Here is an 18479-nt window from a genome sequence, read left to right as displayed (position 1 = left end):
GGTTAAGAGCTTCTTCTTTCTTCCCAATTAATTCTGAGCAAGCATGAATATTACCCTTGACAGTACCCTAACAATTTTTTTAATTTCTTCCTTGAATAGGAACTAGAATTCTAGTTTCTATCAGGCCAAATAAGAATTGAGAATAAATTTACTGTTTATGTTGGAAAGATACATAAATGAGTACATGTAGTGTTGGTATCACACTATTAAAGCTGAAGAAAACATACCTTTCTAATTTTTGTGGTTGTTGTTTGGTTGTTTCAGTCATGTCTGACTCTTCATGACCCCCTTTGGGGTTTCCTTGGCAAATATACTAGAGTGATTGGCCATTTCCTTCTCTAGCTTATTTGATGAGGAAACTGAGGCAAATAGGATTAAGTGACTTGCCCAGGGTCACATAGCTAGTAAGTGTCCAAGGCTGGATTTGAACTCGGGAAGGTGAGTCTTCTTGACTCCAGGCCTGGCAGGCACTCTATCCACTGTGCCACCCTCCTGCCCTAATAACAGTTGTTAAACTAAATAAAAAGATGGCATGTACTGCCTGTCACAGTCATAATGTTAGACAATTTTGCTTCATGTTTTGAAGAAACACACTTTGTGAGCATTGGAGGGTTTGTTTGGGTGTTTGGGAAATACCTGTTGTTTCAAAATAAAACATATCATTAAAAAATATGAAATTAAAAGGTAAACTGGATTTGGACACTAACTCGAGAATAATAATCACTAACATTTAAATAACACTTTATGGTTTTAAAGCACTGTCACCCACACTATTTCATTTGATCCCCAGAGCTAGCTGTGACCTCAGAGAAGTTAAATAGCTTCTCTGTGTGTTAGTTTCCTCGTGTATGAAAAAGGGATAATAATACTTTCACTTAGCACAATGCCTAGCACATAGTAGGCACTTTAAAATGCTAATTAATTGACTCACAAGGTTGTGAGGAAAGTGCTTCGAAAAACTCAAAGCACAAAACATAATTTTATTATTATTTTACCTGTTTTACAATGAAAAACTAAGGACTAAAGATGGGAGGTAACTTGCCACATCTTGGTCAGATAGCTAACTGGTAGCAAAGTCAGGGATCCTGTTTGCTGATGGATAATTCCTTCCATTATACAAATGGTTCTCAACCTTTTCAAGTAGAAGGACATTTTTTTAATCTCAGAAAATATATCTTACCTCTTCATCACAATGGTGCTATTACTACCCATTGAATGAGAATGTACATAAAGATAATGATCTATTATGAGTTCTGCCCTGTTTATAAATGATTTTGTTTCGTCAATCACAGTAGCATCTACATATATTTGAAAAATAGCATGCAAGATATTACTTATTCAGCCTTTAAAAGGTACATTTGTATATTTATTATCCTAAGTCATTTAATGAGATCCTTTGTAATGATTCTTCAAAAACCTCTCCACTACACCATGCTGTTAGTAATCTGTTCATTTACTAGGATTGAAAATAATGTATTTCTCCTGCTCTCAGCCATTTTTTGATAACATGCCAGCCTTAATAGCTACTTACCTGTGTATCTAGCACAAGTAACAATTTGTGCTCAACATACAGAAAAAGGTTAGATTATATTAATTTTACTACCACCGTACCACACTGTAGAGCAGGATGTATTTTGGGGGGAGAAATTGTAGAATGATCAATTATTTATAAGGGTTTGTACCATAGTGACACAAACTTAGAAGAGTCCCATTTTTCAGTCTATCTGTAAGTATGCAATAGAAGTGCTTATAGAAAATTATTCCTTCAGTTGCTAGGGAATCATAGATTCCCTTATTTTATACATACTTGGTGGTAATCCAACTTCAGTGCAACATCTAATAGCTACATTCTAGAGAATTCATTTTCTGAATGTTGAAACTTCCAGTACTATGCTTACTGTTCTTCAGTTTCCTAAAGACTGAATCAAAGTTTTCCAAGTAATTTCTCCAAGTATTACTCATTATAAACACTTTTGAGATATTTTAAATATGTGAAATGGAGCAAAACAAATACTTCACCAAATAATATTTTCCTTGGAGAGCGGGTGTGTATGTTCTCAATTTCTGAGATTAAAAAGCTCTGCTCAGACCAATAAAGATAACTAGAATCGTTTACTTTGGGAATGTGAGGATGGGCAGTTCCAAATTTCTCTCTCCCAGACAAATGAACTCATACCCCTGGGTGGACAGATTGGGGAGGGCAGTGAGCAGTTTTCTTTCATTTTAAGTCAAAGCCCCTTTTGGAAGAAGCATGGCTGACCTCTTGGATTCCAAACTTTTAGCCTGCTTCTTACTACTGCTAACCACTGACTCTTTGAGCAAGCTCAGACTTCCTGGCTTTCAGACCTTCACCTCATTTCTGGTCTCTAGGTTATTAATCCTTATTCCTAGATCCTGGCAGTAATAATGTTTAACTAGCCATGCCCAAGCATCGTAGGTCATTGAAGAAAACTAACACTTATACCTTTAGTGTCAGTCTCCCTCCCCCATCCCCACCACCAGTGTTTTACCATACACATAAAAGAAAGCACAGCACAGAAAAAGGAGCATTGGACAGACAGTCAAAAGACCTGGGTTTGAATCTTTATCATGTCTCTTTCAAACTGTGTGACCTTGGACAAATCACTTAATGTCTCTGGGCCTAAGTGAGTTGGAGTGAGATCTCTTCTACCTGAGTTCTTTGCTAAAATCCTGCTCTGGGGCTTCTTTTGTTAACTCCACTTCTTAGACTCTCAATTCCTTCAAAACTCAGCTCAAGTATCATTTTCTACATGAAGCCTTTCCTGATTTCCTCCATCTGCTATTGCTCACTCCTCCCCAGTTAGCTCATATTTATCTTTTATGTAATTTTGTGTGTGTAGTCTCACCAAATAGTATGTGAACTCCTTGAGCCAGGAACCCCTTTCTTCTGTCCTTGTTTCCCTAGTGCCTAGGGAAGCATCAGAGCATAGTGACCTGGGTTCAGGTCTGTTCTTTGATACGTACTTGCCATATAACCATGGGCAAGTCACCTAACCTCCCAGTGATCCAGGCTAATCTATGAGTTATAAAGAAGGTGCTGATTTTCATTGGTGGAGGGAATTTCTTCACCTAAGAACTCCCCTACATCAGTAAAATCAGTTCCCATCCAGTCCCAGTCCCTACCACCTAGCATTGGATTCTTGAAACCGAGGCTACCAGCAACTTAAAAGCTCTGGCAAATCCAGCCCAGCACAAGAAACAGATTGCATGTCTGGATGAGGAGCAGCCTAGTCACGCTCAAGAAGGCTCATCCCCAGTCTGTTGACCACTAAGTGATGATTTTTATTTTAGCCACAGTAATTCATAAAACCATCTACTAATGTATGAGAGGTTGTGATCTGTTCTACAGAATGGAGTACCCATATATGTAAAATCTTTGACATATTGGTTTTGAAGACAGTTAAAAAGTGTTGTGATTATGTTTATCTATAGGCAGTAATTATTGTGTGAGCCCCTTACAACTTTTAGTCAATTCTTCCATAGTGCCCTCTGCATCCTGTATACTTTGTGAGATAATCAGATTTGGAGTCAGGGGTAGAATGGCATTCATATCAGGGGGTTATGAAAGAGACTTAATTCTCTAAGAATTTTTTTTTGTTTTCCTTTTAGACCCATGTGAGGTTATACCCATGAAATTGAGCTCTGGCCTAAATGCCCAGGACCTGAAAGAAACCTTGGAGGTTTTAATGAAAATCAGACTATCTCTCAAAGAAACTTAACTCACTCTGCCTCTCCTTTTGGCTTGGATTTCAAGAAATCTGTGTATATGGGAGAGACAGTGCTATTTGCTCCAGGCAGAACCCTGTGTTCCCCAGGCCTTTTGTATGGCAAGCAGGGGAAAAGCAAATCCCTTGACTTAGAGGGATCTTACTTTATAAGCAAGACACACAAGCATCACCAATAAAGTACACACCCTGATATTTAAGCGCAAAAATATTTTAAAACTGTGTCTCCTTTCATTATCATCATTAGCAAACATATATTGAGCATCTGCTCTGGAGAAAGCCCCATTGGTTCAAGGGCATAAGACAATTCCTGCCTTTAAGAGCTTGCCACGTAGACAGATTAGAACTAGACTGGACTTATAGGATGGTAAAGCTATAAGGCTTTAGGGATCACTTCATTTTACACATAACGAAACAGAAGCCCAGAGAGGTTAAGTAATTCACCCCCACAAGGTACCACAATAGAGCTGGAACCAGATCTCAGGTGTCTGACACCCAGTCAAGTTCTCTTCATACTGTATTCTGATACCTCCATACACAGGTAGGAATATCTTTGTATGCTCCGTGAATATACAATTTAGGATCATATGATCATAGATTTACAGTTGGAAAAGACCTCAGAGGTTATCTACTCTAACCCTTTTTTTTTTTTTTTTACGGATGAGAAAACTGAAGCTCAGAGAAGGCTGTCGTTTTCTTAAGCTCACACAGGAAGTACGTAGCATCCAAGGATCTGGGATTCAAACCCAGGTCCCCTCCGGAGCCAGTGATCTTCCATCCTATACTGTCTCCCAAAGTCATCCACAAAAGGAAGTCTACCCTTTTACTCCAAAGAGCTGTCACTGATGTTCGATTGGCAGCTGACCCCCTTTCTTCCTAATCTTACAGCTCTTGCTCCTGAGCATTTGTGCCATGTTCCACTGTCCATCATGACACAAGCATGTGGAATGACCTCCTTCTTCAGCCCAGGGCTTTATCACTAGGAAACCAAGTTACTGTAGTCAGATAATGTTACATCAAATGGTGTAGGACATACACAGAGCATGACTCGCAGTTGAGACAACCTCTCTATTTAGTGTCAAGGACTTTTCTTGAAATATGTGCAGCTATAAAGTCTACAGACAGTCCTCAAGCTGCTCCTAGTTTCAAACTGGCTATTCAGAGTTGTTCATGACGGAGACAGACAGGTACCCTGGAAAAAATACTAGATTTGGAATTGGAAGACCTGGGTTTGAGTCCTGACACTGTCACTGGTTACCTGTGTAAACTTGGGCAAGTCACATCATTTCCTGGGACTTCCGTTTCCTTATCTATAAAGTGGGAATCATGCTTGTATTCTCGACTTACAGGATTGTTAAAAAGAAAGTGTTTCATAAACTGAAAGTGCTGAGTTCAGTTATTACTAACTCAACACTGGATGTCTTCCCTCCGTTTTTCTTTCTTTAGCTTCTGGCCACCCTCACTGCTTCTTCTGCCACCTTGAACTTGGTTCTGACCGGGAAGTGCCTTCCAGATTTACCCACCATGTAAATGTTGAGTTCAACATGCCAACCACCTCTGCCTCCAAAGCCGCCGTCAGATCCATCTCTGTGGAAGACAAGACTGATGTCAGGAAATGGGTCAACTATTCTGCACATTACAGCTACAAGGTAGCAATAATCTGGGGTTGGTGAACCGTCCTAGATGCTCTTGTCTATTTTCCCACCACCCCCACCCCCACCCCCACCCCCCTTTGTCTCACTAGAGTCCTACCTACTTCAGGGCCTCATCATGGAGTGGAGGGGTCGACCTTAAGGTTCTCGAAGGCTGCACCTATCGAGCTGAAAATGTTTTGAGTGTGGAACCAATGATAATCTGCGGGTCTGACTTCTGAGGACTTCTCCCCTGGATTGGTCTTCCTGCCTTAAATTTCTCTCCACTTTAATCCAGCTTCCCAGTAATGTCCAAACTGGTTTTCTTCAAGTGCAGATCTGATCGTGTCATTAATGAACTCCAGGGTCATCCTCTTGCCTTTAGAATCAAATACAAACCCCTTGATTTGTCTCTTGAAGACGTTTATAATCCACCTTCCCAACTGTATTATATATTACTCTCCTCCCCACTCCCTACAGTTTAACCAACTCCTCCTGTTCCTTGTACAAAACACAGTCTCCCTTCTCCACGCCCCTGCAGTGGTTATCTGCCATTCTCTGAACATTCCGCCTTGTCACCTACACCTGTTAGAATCTCTTCTTTCCTTCAAAACAGCTCAAGTATGACTTTCTAGGCGAAGCCTTTCCGAATTCCTCCATCTGCTATTGCTGACCATACATCCTAAAAAATTACCTCATATTTATTTTGTATATAAGTATAATTAATATACAAGTATATAATCTCATATACATAGGTGTGTGCATAGGTATACATATGTGTGTATGTATATATGAATATATATAAATATGTATATATTATACACATGTATGTATTTATTTGTTTATACACATGTGGTCTACCTGATAGACTGGTTAGAAGGTAAATTCCTTGGGGGCAGAGGCTGTTTCACAGGGATTAGAGACTTGGCCTCAAAGCCAGGATCACCTGGGTTCAAGTCCCATCTTTGACACACATTGGCTCCGTGACTGTAGACACGTTACTTAGCTTCTCAGTGCTACTCTGTAGCTATAGATTGCAAAGAAAGTGCTGCCCTGTGTTGGTAGAAGGAGTTTCCTTTCCCAGAGCTTCCCTAAATGAGTGATATCACAGGTCCAATCTAGACCCTATCACAGGACAGTTCCTGGCCAGTCACAGGGCAGTTTCAGTCCCTATCACCAATGTCTAACAAGAGTGCCTGGTACATAGCAGGAACTCAAATGCTTCTTGACTGATTAAGTGATTGGCTACTCATGCCAAGTTCACAAGGGCTCATCACCCAAAGTTTGGCTTCAGGCTGGTAAAACCTTTTTGGCTCTAACAATTCACTAAGGTAAGTATTAAGGAGTAGAGGTTTTTGCCTGTCTGTGTCAGTGGAGGAACTTACCCATACCAATGGAATCAAGGGTGCTGAAATTGAAGGAGTGTTTTCCCTAACATATATCTCTTCATCCTCTTCCTTGCTACAGATGACAGATGGGGAAATCTGCTTTCATGCTGAAATAGTAGGGTAAAATAGAATAGAAAAGAAGGAAATAATTGAAATGACAGATTGAGTTAAAAAAAGGCAGAGGGGATTAAAAATTTCTCTGTATTTTGTATCCATAATACCTAGCACAAAATTCTTCTTCAATTAATTTATCCATTCATGTTTACTTTTGCCTTCCCACCATTACCAAAGAAGAGAGAACAGAAGTAGGGTGGCGAGAATATTTGAAGTTTCTGATACAATTTGTGCAGCAGAGAAGAGGAGTTGAAGATGGTAGATTTATGACAGGCAAGTTAGGAACCCAAAGCACAAATTATTGCTGTAGGGGTGGTTAGTATGAACCTGAGAATAAAGGTAGGAAATGCTCAGTGTGCCCCCTTTGACTTGCCACCATTAACAAAAATAAAAGTGAATGGTTAAACAAATTTCCTGTATAGCAGCAAAGCCACGAAGAAGGAGAATAACTTTATTATAGTTTTCTGATATACATGCAAAGCTGCCTGGCTAGGCAAGTTCTTTACTGATAGATTGGATATAAGATAGTAAGAGAATGATTTCCAAAAGAGAAGAGCAAGTGTTTATTTAAGGAGCACAAGGCACAGTAGCTATAACTATTCCTTACCTTCATGTGGTATTTTTTTCCAAAGTGCTTTCATATTATCTCATGTTTCTAAAGCCAAATTCCCTAACCACCAGAAAGAACAACAGCTCCCTCTTGTGGGATTTTTTTTTCAGCCCTAAAACTCCCAAAAGTCTGTCCATATATCAGCTGGTCCATGTATTTTATATTATTGCCCTAGAACCTGAATATCATAAAATACCAATAAAATTCCAGTATACCCAAGACCTACTCTAGTCTTGATATGGAGGTGTCCCCGAGTTCTTCAAGGCTCTGAGGGCAGAATATAAAGGCTGGTATGTCCTATCAAACTGGAAAGGCTTCAAGAACAGGCCAAACAATGGGCAAATGTGAATGTGTCATCTAGGGACCAGCCACACAGCATTCAAAGACTCATCACCAGAAGGTTAGTCAAAGGCGATGAGTATTTTCAGCTTCAGAAAAGCATGATAATCTAACGCTAAAAGGTATATTCACCTGTGTCAACAATCTGGCTAGCAGCTTCTGTGGGGGTATAAGATCCACCCACAGCCAGCACCCAGAAAGCTGCCAACAGCACAGGTTCTTTCGATCTGCTTAATTAAGGAAAGCAAGGTGAAGGGGTTGGCAAGCTTACTTTTAATTCAGCATACCAATATCATTCAGTTAGTTCAGGGGAAAAAGCCAGCACCCTGAACTTTAAAACAAAATGCAAACAAATTACAAACATCAACAGACAGACTTTGTCTGATTCAAATCCCAACACACAGTTACCAGAGTTCAACAAAGTCTCAGCATCTGGGTTTACAAGCTGGAGGGCTCCTTAGCTACAGCTGCCCAGAGTCTCCTCATCAACACCATCTCCACAGCCCCGCACAAATGGCTCTGTCCTCCCTTCTTATAGGGCTTCAGACATCATCAAACATCATCTGAATCACCAGAGCTCAGGCTCTGGTGATTGATTCTTGAGTTGGCCCCTCCCCTTAGGACCCTGAGAGGTTCACATCCACATGGATTACATTAACGCCTAATGGGGTTTGGGCCTGGGGCTTAGCACCTAGTAAAGCTCACTGAGATAAATTGAGTCACTCAAAGAAAACAAAGGACATTCTGGTTACACCACCCCAATGAAATCACACATCCTTGGAGCTGCCATAAAGAACAGCCTTATGATGACATCCTAGTATTATAAACCTTATACCGTAACTTAACAACAGTTCTCACTACATCTTTGTCTCTTTCACAATAAAACTCCATCATAACTTTTGCCATGTAAGTATAAAGCTTCAGGATTTTGTAGAAAATGTGGGCAAAATCACCTACCTTACAATTCAGAAGTTGTTTGATTTTTTTTAAGGCAAAGAAAGGGCTTGATATAGAAGAATAAAATATTATCAAGTGGACCCAAAATGTTTTGTTTTTTCAATCAGACCTTAATATTTTCATTTTAAATAGGCTTTAGATCGAGGCCCTTTGTAAGGAAGGGTCTTTATAAGAACACCAGAACAATGGACTTTACAGGGGATGGAATTCTTTTAAATGTAACTTCACAGGAAAAAAAAGAGGCACATGATAGTCAGTTGGCCTATGATCAGAATGGTCCTGTGAAAGTGAATTTTCTGCCTGTTTTTTTTTTTTGTTTTTTTGTTTTTGCAGTTGGTTCTCCCTTTCTTTCTCTTGGGAGAAGGCAGTTTTATACCTTTAAAAGTGTGCTATTCTTAAATACTGAAGTTCAGATTTGCCCACCCCCTAAACATTCAGTTTCATGTGGCTACAAACTCTTCTACAATCCCTGACCTTAATGAGTTTATGATCTAATTAGATCAGAACTTCTTGGAATTACAGAATTTTGAAATCAGAAAGAATCTTAGGGATCATCCAAGCCAGCACCTTCATTTTCCAGGAGAGGAAGCTGAGGCCCACAAAGTTTATGTGACTTCCTCAAAGTTACATAGGAGTAAGTAACAGAACCAAGAGAACTGGAATTCTCTCAACTCTGAGAAAATGTTCATCCTCCTCTGTGCCATGGAAAAGGGGAATAACCTAATAGCTTTTGTAGGAGAAAATTTTTATTATGGAAATGTAAGTTCCTTTCCCCCCATCACCACTTTCTTTAAAGGAAAAAAAATTAAGCTACATCTGTAAGATAGTGGTTAATTTTTAGGCAAATATTTCGGAAAAGTCTCTCCTTTACAAATAAACCTCAAAAAATATGGAAGCTAGGTGATATATTGATGCTGAGAGGGCCTCTACCAGCTAGATCAGGGCTGTCCAAATCGCCTACAAGCATAGAAATTTACATAAATACTTTGGTAAAGGAAGCCAAGCTACCTAGCTATGGAAGAGCTCTCACTAAAATGTCAAATCAAAATATATAGTCTATTGTTTCAATAAAAACCTAAGGTTGGACAGCCCTGAGCTAGATAAAGAGATAAAAGCGGTCTAAGAAATAGCAAAAGGGACCATAATGATTTCTTTAAGGCTCCCCTGCCCAGTCTTGATCTGAGAAGCATGGACTCAGTGGAGTTGAAGTTTTTTTGTTTCCCTTTTTATATAGTCTTTTAGCTTTTGATCAAGGCTTATTAATTGTGGCTTTGAGGTTAAACTATTTCCTTAAAGTTGTGTTTTTTATACCTTGCACTAGATTTGTAATAATAAAAAACCTTTCACTTGTATAACACTTAATATTTTACAAAGCACTTTCTCATACATTATCTCATTTGAGCATCACAACAATATTATAAGAATCAAGTGGTCTTGAGGACATATTACTATAACTAATTTACAGATGAAGAAACAGGCTCAAAGAGATTAACCATCTTGCCCAAGGTCACCCAGTTAATAATAGTCAGAATCAGGGTTCAAATTTAGGTCTTCTGATACTAAGTCCAATGCTCCTGTTTCTGTACTCTGCAACCTTTCATGTGCTTTGTAAAACACTAGGATGACTGACACTATGTGAGAAGAATGTTAGTGATGGTTGTCTTCAATGGGCTATCATGCCTGGGTATGTTCAGATGGAGGTAGTTATTGCCAAGATATAGGAATAAGGATCAATAACTAGAGCCTAGGGGGAAAAAATTGAAGATTTTAGGGCTAGGAAGTTAGAAAAGGACCCATGGAGTTGTTGGGTGACGATGGTAGATAGGAAGCCAAAGGTCTGGGGTCTAAGAGGTCAATCATACTGGAAGTACTGATGACAGTAGCTAACATTTACATAGCACGGTGCCCGGGCCCTGTGCTAAGTGCTTTACAAATATGATCTCATTTGATTCTCACAACAACCCTGGGAGGTAAGTGCTACTATTATCCCTTTTTCGAGGAAACTAAGGCAAATATAGGTTAAGAGACTTGCTCAGGGTCACACAGCTAGAGTCTGAGACTTAATCTGACCTCAGGTCTTGCTGACATCAGGCTCAGCACTCTAACCTCCCTCTTTCCATGTTTACCCCACAACAACATTATGGAGATCAAGACTAAGGTCTAAAATTCAGGAAGTTTCTGGAGAAGAGTTGTAGTACCAGTAATCAAAGACAAAGAAATGAATATTCATTCTCCTTCATGGTTCAGGGGAAAGAAGATTGGATTTGGAATGAGGAAGCTGCCTGTCATAGCTTTAAGTCCCAACTTATTATTTAAGGCACTTACCAGTTGTGTGACCTTGGGCAAATGGCCTAGCCTCTTTGGGCCTCCATTTTCTCATTTGTAAGAAAATAAGGTTGATAATAGTTATACCTCTTATCTCTCAGGATTATTGTGAGGAACAAGTGAGAGAATGCATGTTAACCCCACCCACCCATAAATGGAGGTCTTCTTGTGGAGGTTAGGTGGCCACTTTGGGGTATGTTCTAGAAGGGATTCCTGTAAAGATACAGGTTGGATAGAATATTTTGCTTTGTAATAGCCAAAGAATGATATACGTGTGAGTTGTTGTTATGGAGAGAAAAAGAAACTATTTTCCCTTTGGTCCCCCTTTATGCTTTTGTCTGGGTTTTGAAGCCCTGAGTCCACAGGAAGGAACTACGATGGTTTTCAATGAACTCTTGATACTGGTTGGAGCTATAGAGACGTTTTAATATTGACAACCACAGGAAGCAATGTGATAGTAAAAAGAGAAGTGAATTTGGGATAAGAGAATCTGGGTTCAAATCCTAGGTCGCCATTCCTGCCCATGTGGCCTTACATAATTCATTTAACCTCTCTGGGCCTTAGTTCCCTCATTTCGTAAAATAGGGAAGGAGATATTTAACTAGATCACCTCTAATTTCCCTCTCAAATCTAAAACTAGAAGTCTGTGGTTTCCCCTTCTTCCTCCCTCCATTCCCAGTTAGATCTATTAACTGGGTTAGACTATACCCAAAGGACGATAGGAGAGGTCTGGTGGCATCTGTATAGCTAACCCTACCCATTGGAGAGGATACGGGGTACAGAAGCAAATCATAAGATCACAGATTTAGTCAAAGTAAGTCAGTTAAGAAGCATGATACAAACGGGAGTAGAGAGTGGTCCCTGGCCTAAAGGAGCTCACATTCCAATAGGGTACATTATACACAAACAACAATGTACATAGAAGATACATGCAATATAAATGTGAGGCAATCTCAGAGGAAACACACTAACAGTGGAAGGGGGAGACAGAAGGAAGGAAGATTAGGAAAAGCCTCTTGAAGATGATATTAGAACAGAGTCTTCTGGGAAGCTAGGAGTAGGAGGTGAGGAGAGAAAGCATTCCAGGCATGAGGGACAGCCAGCCAGCGAAAAAGCTCAGAGCTGGAAGACAGAGTATCCGTTTCATTCTGTGCATGTGAAATACTGCTTATGTCACTCTAGGAGACCTTGAGAATGAAAACAACCCAAAAAGCCTTCCTTTTTGATACTTCAGAATAGATACATAAGTATTCCTTTTGCCCACATTTCACCAGAAAATGAGGAACGGCAAGAAGGCCCATGTGGCTAGATCATCAAGTATAGAAGGAAATAGAGCAGGAGAAGATGGAAAGATTTTTTCCAAAATTCCAAGCTGTGAAGGGCCTGCAAGAGAGAGGTGGCTGTGTGAGTAGACAGAGGAGGACGTAGAAGAGAGATATTGTGAAGCTACAAGACACCATAACAGGATTAAAGGGAATTTAGTCTCATTTTACAATGGAGAAAACTGAGGCCCACAGTCACATAGGGTATGACAATCAGGATTTGAGCCCAGGTCCAAATCCAACACCCTTTCCATTATGCTATAACTACCACAATTAGAATTTAAAGAGGTTTTTTTCTTTTGTTTTTATTATATCCTTTCCTATTTAATTTACTTATTTTCTTGGCAGGTGGAAATTGAACAGAAACAGAATTTGAAATCGGACTTTGAGGGAGACGAAATTGAAAATCCCAAGGAGTGTGGGGTACAGTGAACAAGACATATTGCACTGAAGCAATGACGGTTTCTCATCCTGCCTAATAGAAGTACAAGTCGGTACTTTACCACAACCACTCGTCAATGTGGCAGTGTCTTGGAATTTCCTGCTCACAACCTCCTGGATTTAGACAGGAAACTGAATGATGGTTGGTTTGGCAAGGCTGGTTAGCTTTAGATTATGCATTGAACATGTAGTTCAATTGACTTTGGGGGCTTACTGTCCAATTAAGCCTGCCTGTCTCCCTGACTTTTCTCTGCTTGCCTTTCAGAAGTGATGTGTGATATGTAGACTGCTTTAGACATAACACTTTCCATCTCAGAGTTGGAATATTTCCCCATGATGCGTATTCTTCCATCACTTATGCGAGTTTCCTTTAAAAAAAAAAAAAGACATACGTGTGTGTTGGGGAGTTGGGTGGGGACACAGTTCCTGAGGGATAGATTCACCAACTACTAATCGCTCTGTATCTTAAGTTTAGGGAAAGTTCAGAAGAGATGTAAAACCAATATGGCTTCCTTTCCATCTGGACCCTCCTCACACTCTAAATTTGAACACTAAACAACACAAGATTTCAAAGACATTTTTAGTCTTCACTTTAGAAACACTTTCTTCATCCTTCTAAGATTTTAGTGCCATAAACTGGCCCTTACAAGGTTATTCTCACTAGGTCATGGTAGGAATTAGAGACAAAGGCCCAGGAGAGTACCTTTTTAAAGATTAGATCAGCAGTCCTGTGCCAGGGAATCATTTGAAAGGAAGGAAGGTTTATTTGAATAAGGTCTTTTTCAGCCCAGGGCATTAGTCACCAGTTTATATTCAAGTCATGAGAGGAACACTTTCATTCTGTGTGTGAAGTAAATACTGTTTGTATTTAGGAGAACCTTGAAAATAAAAACGACAAAACTTTTATTTATACTTCAGAATAGATACGCAGGTACTCCTTAATGCCTACATTTCACTTGAAAATAATTTTTTAAAAATAATTTTAAAACACATTTTTAAAATTTAGCTTACATGAGCTTGCCCAAAATATCAGTAACATGAGGAGGTTGTTTGTTCTTTTTTACAAGTCTAATGGCAGCACAGACCTCAGTCTTGTGGAAGAAGGAATGTTTTTGTTTTTGAATGTAGAATCCTGGTTCTGAGGACATTGCACTTCAGACACTAAATTTTCTCTGCACTTCCCTTATCCTTAACCACATTTGGTGCCACTGCTTCCACCTCCCCCATCTAGCATAATTTTGCCTGTCAAAAGCATAAGTGGATTTCCCTTCCTCTGGGCTGCTGGGGTTGCTCCTACTTGGCCTCCTTCTCATCTGCAACATCCTTCTGTAATGAAAAACACACACTACCTTTTAGCAAGTGCACAGATGGCACAAAACTGTTAGGGATACGTAGAACACTGGCCAAATCAAATCAGATTTTTTAAAGATTGACAAGCTTCAAAAAAATTAACTTAAACAAATATAAAAACCCCATGCTTTCCAAAAAAAAATCACACAAGCAGAGAAGAATATAGCTAACCTAATAGCAATCCATGTTGGAAGGGAAAAAAGGGTGTGGATTTAGTCCATTGTGAGGTCAGTATGAGCCAATAGTGTGTCATAGCTGCTTTAAAACGCTAATGCGATCTTAGACTACATTAATAGAGGGTATGCTGTCCAGAAAAGGCAGGGATAAACCCACTCTCCAGTTAGACCATACCTGGAGCATCTGGTTAAGTTACAAATTCAAGTATGTCCACAAGGGGACGACCAGAGTGATGCAGGGTACGGGAACTGTGTCCTCTGAAGATCAGTTGAAGCAACTGGGAGTGCTGAACCTGGAAAAAGAAATGATACCTGACTTCAGGCATTTGAAGAGCAGTCACCCAGAGGAGAGGGATTGGGTTTTTTTCTGTTTGACCCCAGGGACTAGAACAGAAAGTTACTAAAATCTTTCTGCCACCAGTGTCATTTGTGCAGGGGAAAAAAAGAGACATCTACGTTAACCTTGTACCCATCCTGCAATCATTAGGTGACCCTAAGCCTTCTTGGCTTGGTGCATTGTTTATGACCGTCCTAAGGAATGTGGCAGCATTTGCAAATTATTCTTCATTTCTGATGTGCAAATTTACCGACTGCCTTGGAGAAGGCTTTATTCGTGACTACAAAGAGCCTTCTCTGTGTCACCAGATTATGAAGTGAGACTTTTTCATTAGAACACAGATCAAGCTATTCCACAGGCTGTTACTTTTTTAATTCCCTTGTTTTAGGTCTAGTACCATACTCGGTAACCCAAGTAAAAGGCTTAGAAAGGAACTCGGAGGACCTGACAAAGAAGCACATCTAGGACAGGTATTTTTTTGAACCATTGACCCCCTCCTCCCTAAACTCTTACTCATAGTGACCATTTCTTATATTTTATCTACAATTTTGCATTTTACTGTTTGGATAAGGGCTCTTGCTTGGCCAGTCTATTTTTTTGTTATTTCTGGTCACCTTCATTCTTTCTTTTTACACAACTGCCAGGACTCATAACACATATGAAATGTAAATAAAGACATTTTCACCTTTCAGATGTGAAATCATTTCTATTCTTATGCAGTTTGGAAGGGGGGAAAGTTGGGGAGGTGACAGAAGTATAACTATATTTTCCCCCAAAATTGTTTGTATTAGATGAACTCAGTCTATAATAGGACTTTAGAAAGTAAATCGATAATCATTAGCCTATTACTCCTTTTTGGAGAGATATAGAGGAGATGAGGGCAGGGGCACAATAGAGAGTTTGCCTCTATTAAGGATTTTAAATACTCAAAATGTTTTCTTCCTCTCACTTCTAAAAGTGCATTTAGCATGGAGGCAAAAGTCTCTGCCCAACTATTTCTAATTGCCCTTTAGTCCCTTCTAGAAGGAAATGGAAGCTTCATTAAGCCTCACTTGTGCCTCAGCAAAAGCTCATACTAAAGCAAGAAATGCCTTGTATTTCCCAAAGGAATTCAATTAGTCTCCTCCTACCCCTTTCCATGCCCCAGCTGTAATTTTCACCTAATGGTAACAACACTTATCTCATATGATAGACTGTTGTATTTATTGCACTCTCCTCTCTGTGACTATATTCAAAAGATAATAAAATGTAGACACCTTCTCAGTTCAAGGCCAGGGACTCAATTTGGACCCTCCTGCATTTAGGAGAACCAAGACACCACAATGTTTATTTGAGAGATGAGCTGAAAAGGAGGGACAGTCTAGTGAGGACAATTATCGGCCTTGGTGCATCAGTACCAGCCCAGGATGTTAAATATCACTTTTTTGTCTTAGATTTCTACCTTACTAAAATAATGTAATCTTGCCTGATTTGAGAGAGAGAGAGTGTGTCTGTGTCTCTCTCTCTGTGTGTGTGTGTGTGTGTGTGTGTGTGTGTGTGTGTGTAGAGAGAGAGACAAAGATCATTTCAGTAGAGAGAGGAGTAGGATGAACTCAAACCTTTTTAAAGAACAAACAAAGCCTTGAAGCAATTGTTTTTCTCTCATTTATAAATACCATCTTTTAGGCTGCTCTCAGAAATCCTATTGATTGAGAAAGGAGACAGACTTCAGCTTCTCTAAGTGTTATATTATAATTCATTTCTGTGCAACCTGGAACAATGGAATGGTCCACATTTTCCAGAGACAGAGAAGATCTCCTTCCCTCCTGCCCCATATATATGTCTGTGTGTCTATGTGAGTGTGGATGTATATGTGTATGGTGTGTGTGTGTGTGTGTATATGTGGGGGGGGGGGGGTAGGGGTGTGTTGTGTATGGAAAATCTCTAACCAATCTTGGCAACTACATAAATACCTTTTGCCAAGGCTATCTGATTCAGTCTCCCAAGCTGGTTTGGTTCCCATGTCTGTTGGTGCCAATTCTCTGTAGCTTTGACACCTCATAATTCCTATTCTGGTCAGATTGGGGTTTTTTGTTTGTTTTTTGTTTTTCACTGGAAAGAAAAGTATCTTTTTTTGTATATCTTTCTCAGAAGTTATTAAAAGAGAAAGGAATGTTTTATCTCACTGTAAGCTTTACCTGGAAAATGGGAGTAATGATGAATTTCATGAGGTGTGTGTATTTTAAACAAATAATTGAAAGTGAAAAGGCTGTATAAGGCCATCAGATGTTGAAACTAGAAATGGGCCTATTTAGCAAAGACAGTAGATAAAGCATGGCGAATAAAGTTTTTATGCTATTTAGATCATCTTCAATTCTGAGAGCTACCTTTTTTGTTTTAAAATTTGAAGGAATAAATGTTCCTCCAGCTTCCTCTCAATTTCAAGGTCCAAACTTAGCCTTTAAAGCCCCAAACCAGTAAGGTTCTATTTGAATCATATAGGAACACCTCTGCTTTGTTGTTCTAAATTCACTTGTCCCAAAATTAAGATGGTAGCCTGTTCCTTAAATATACCAGTCTGATGTACTAGTATCATGTCAGTAAAATATCATCTTAACTTTGTTTAAACCATAGTATAGCTACACCTGGTATTTCACATGTGAACTGGTTGCCAATCCCTCAGCAAGATATGATGGAACTAGAAAACTCCAGAAAAGCACAGCCAAAATGGCAAGTGGAATATAGTAGATTTTGTGAGGTTAGACTCAAAATTAGGACAAGTGCAACATAGACATAGTCACAAAATCAAAGAATATTAGAATGGTAGGCATATATACACATACATACACACATATACATATGTATGTATGCATATACATATACATTAGAATACATCATAAAATATTATACTGGAAGGGACATCTTGGAGCTTTTAGTAAAAGCCCTTCCCCACCACTACTTGTATTACAGATGAGGGAACTGAGGCCACAAGGGTAGTTATGAACCCAAAGCCAAACAATGACAGCTGTGCTTTTAGACCTTGGTATTGGAGTCTGGAGGCCCTGCTCTGAATTTTATAAGCTATGTGACCTTGGTCAAGTCACAACCACTGAGCTTCACCTGTTTCCTCATCTGTATAATGGAGATGCTATCGCTTCAGGTTGTTGTGGGCTAAAAAGCACGAACCATAAAACACTATGTGAATGTGAGCTGTTGCATGACAACTGCTTTTTTAAAAACTGCCTTACATAGCAAGATTAAACAAGGATTTAACTACCTTGAGAGGTCATAAAGGCTGAAAATAAAGCAGTCAAAAAAGTTTAGATAAATCCACAGATGACAATCCACTATAGACCTAAGGGAATGGTTAGTATGCGTCCTTCATTTTTAAAGTCCGAAGTCTCATGATTAACATGAATGATTACCATATATAACACCTCCCTAGGCCTCGGTATCTGCATCTGTAAAATGAGGGGGCCAAATTAGATGATTGCTAAGGTTCCTGCCAGCTACAATTTTTTATGATTCTTTCATAAAAAGTCCCTTGATGTCCAAGACAATAGATGGGTCGTGGATCTGACCCTCTATGTCATTTCTTCCATTCTTATGAACCAAGGGATTTTAAAACTAGAACAGGTAGAAATTAATTGTCTTGCTCCTAAATCTTTGATTGACATTTCCTCATCCCTAACTGCTACTGTTTGTCCAGGCGGGAAACATAGGAAATTCTGCAGTCTTTTGTTCTCCATAAGATTTTTTTTTTA

The 18479-nt window shown here is 39.4% G+C and overlaps 1 protein-coding gene across 1 annotated transcript in view; it reads left to right on the top strand.

Moving 5' to 3' along the window:
* The window catches only part of STON2 (stonin 2), a 174055-nt gene extending 157819 nt beyond the window's left edge, over window positions 1–16236 (top strand). The window contains exons 6-7 of the mRNA XM_036735413.1: window positions 5193–5395; window positions 12781–16236. Of these exons, the coding sequence (XP_036591308.1) occupies window positions 5193–5395; window positions 12781–12864 (287 nt within the window). The 3' untranslated portion in view covers window positions 12865–16236. The remainder of the gene's footprint in view (window positions 1–5192; window positions 5396–12780) is intronic.
* The last annotated feature ends 2243 nt before the right edge of the window (window positions 16237–18479 follow it).

This window comes from Trichosurus vulpecula, chromosome 8, assembly GCF_011100635.1.
Source record: "Trichosurus vulpecula isolate mTriVul1 chromosome 8, mTriVul1.pri, whole genome shotgun sequence".
In the NCBI taxonomy this organism is placed as follows: domain Eukaryota; kingdom Metazoa; phylum Chordata; class Mammalia; order Diprotodontia; family Phalangeridae; genus Trichosurus; species Trichosurus vulpecula.
Note: the sequence above shows the minus strand (reverse complement) of the source record. Positions and strands in the feature narration are given on the sequence as shown.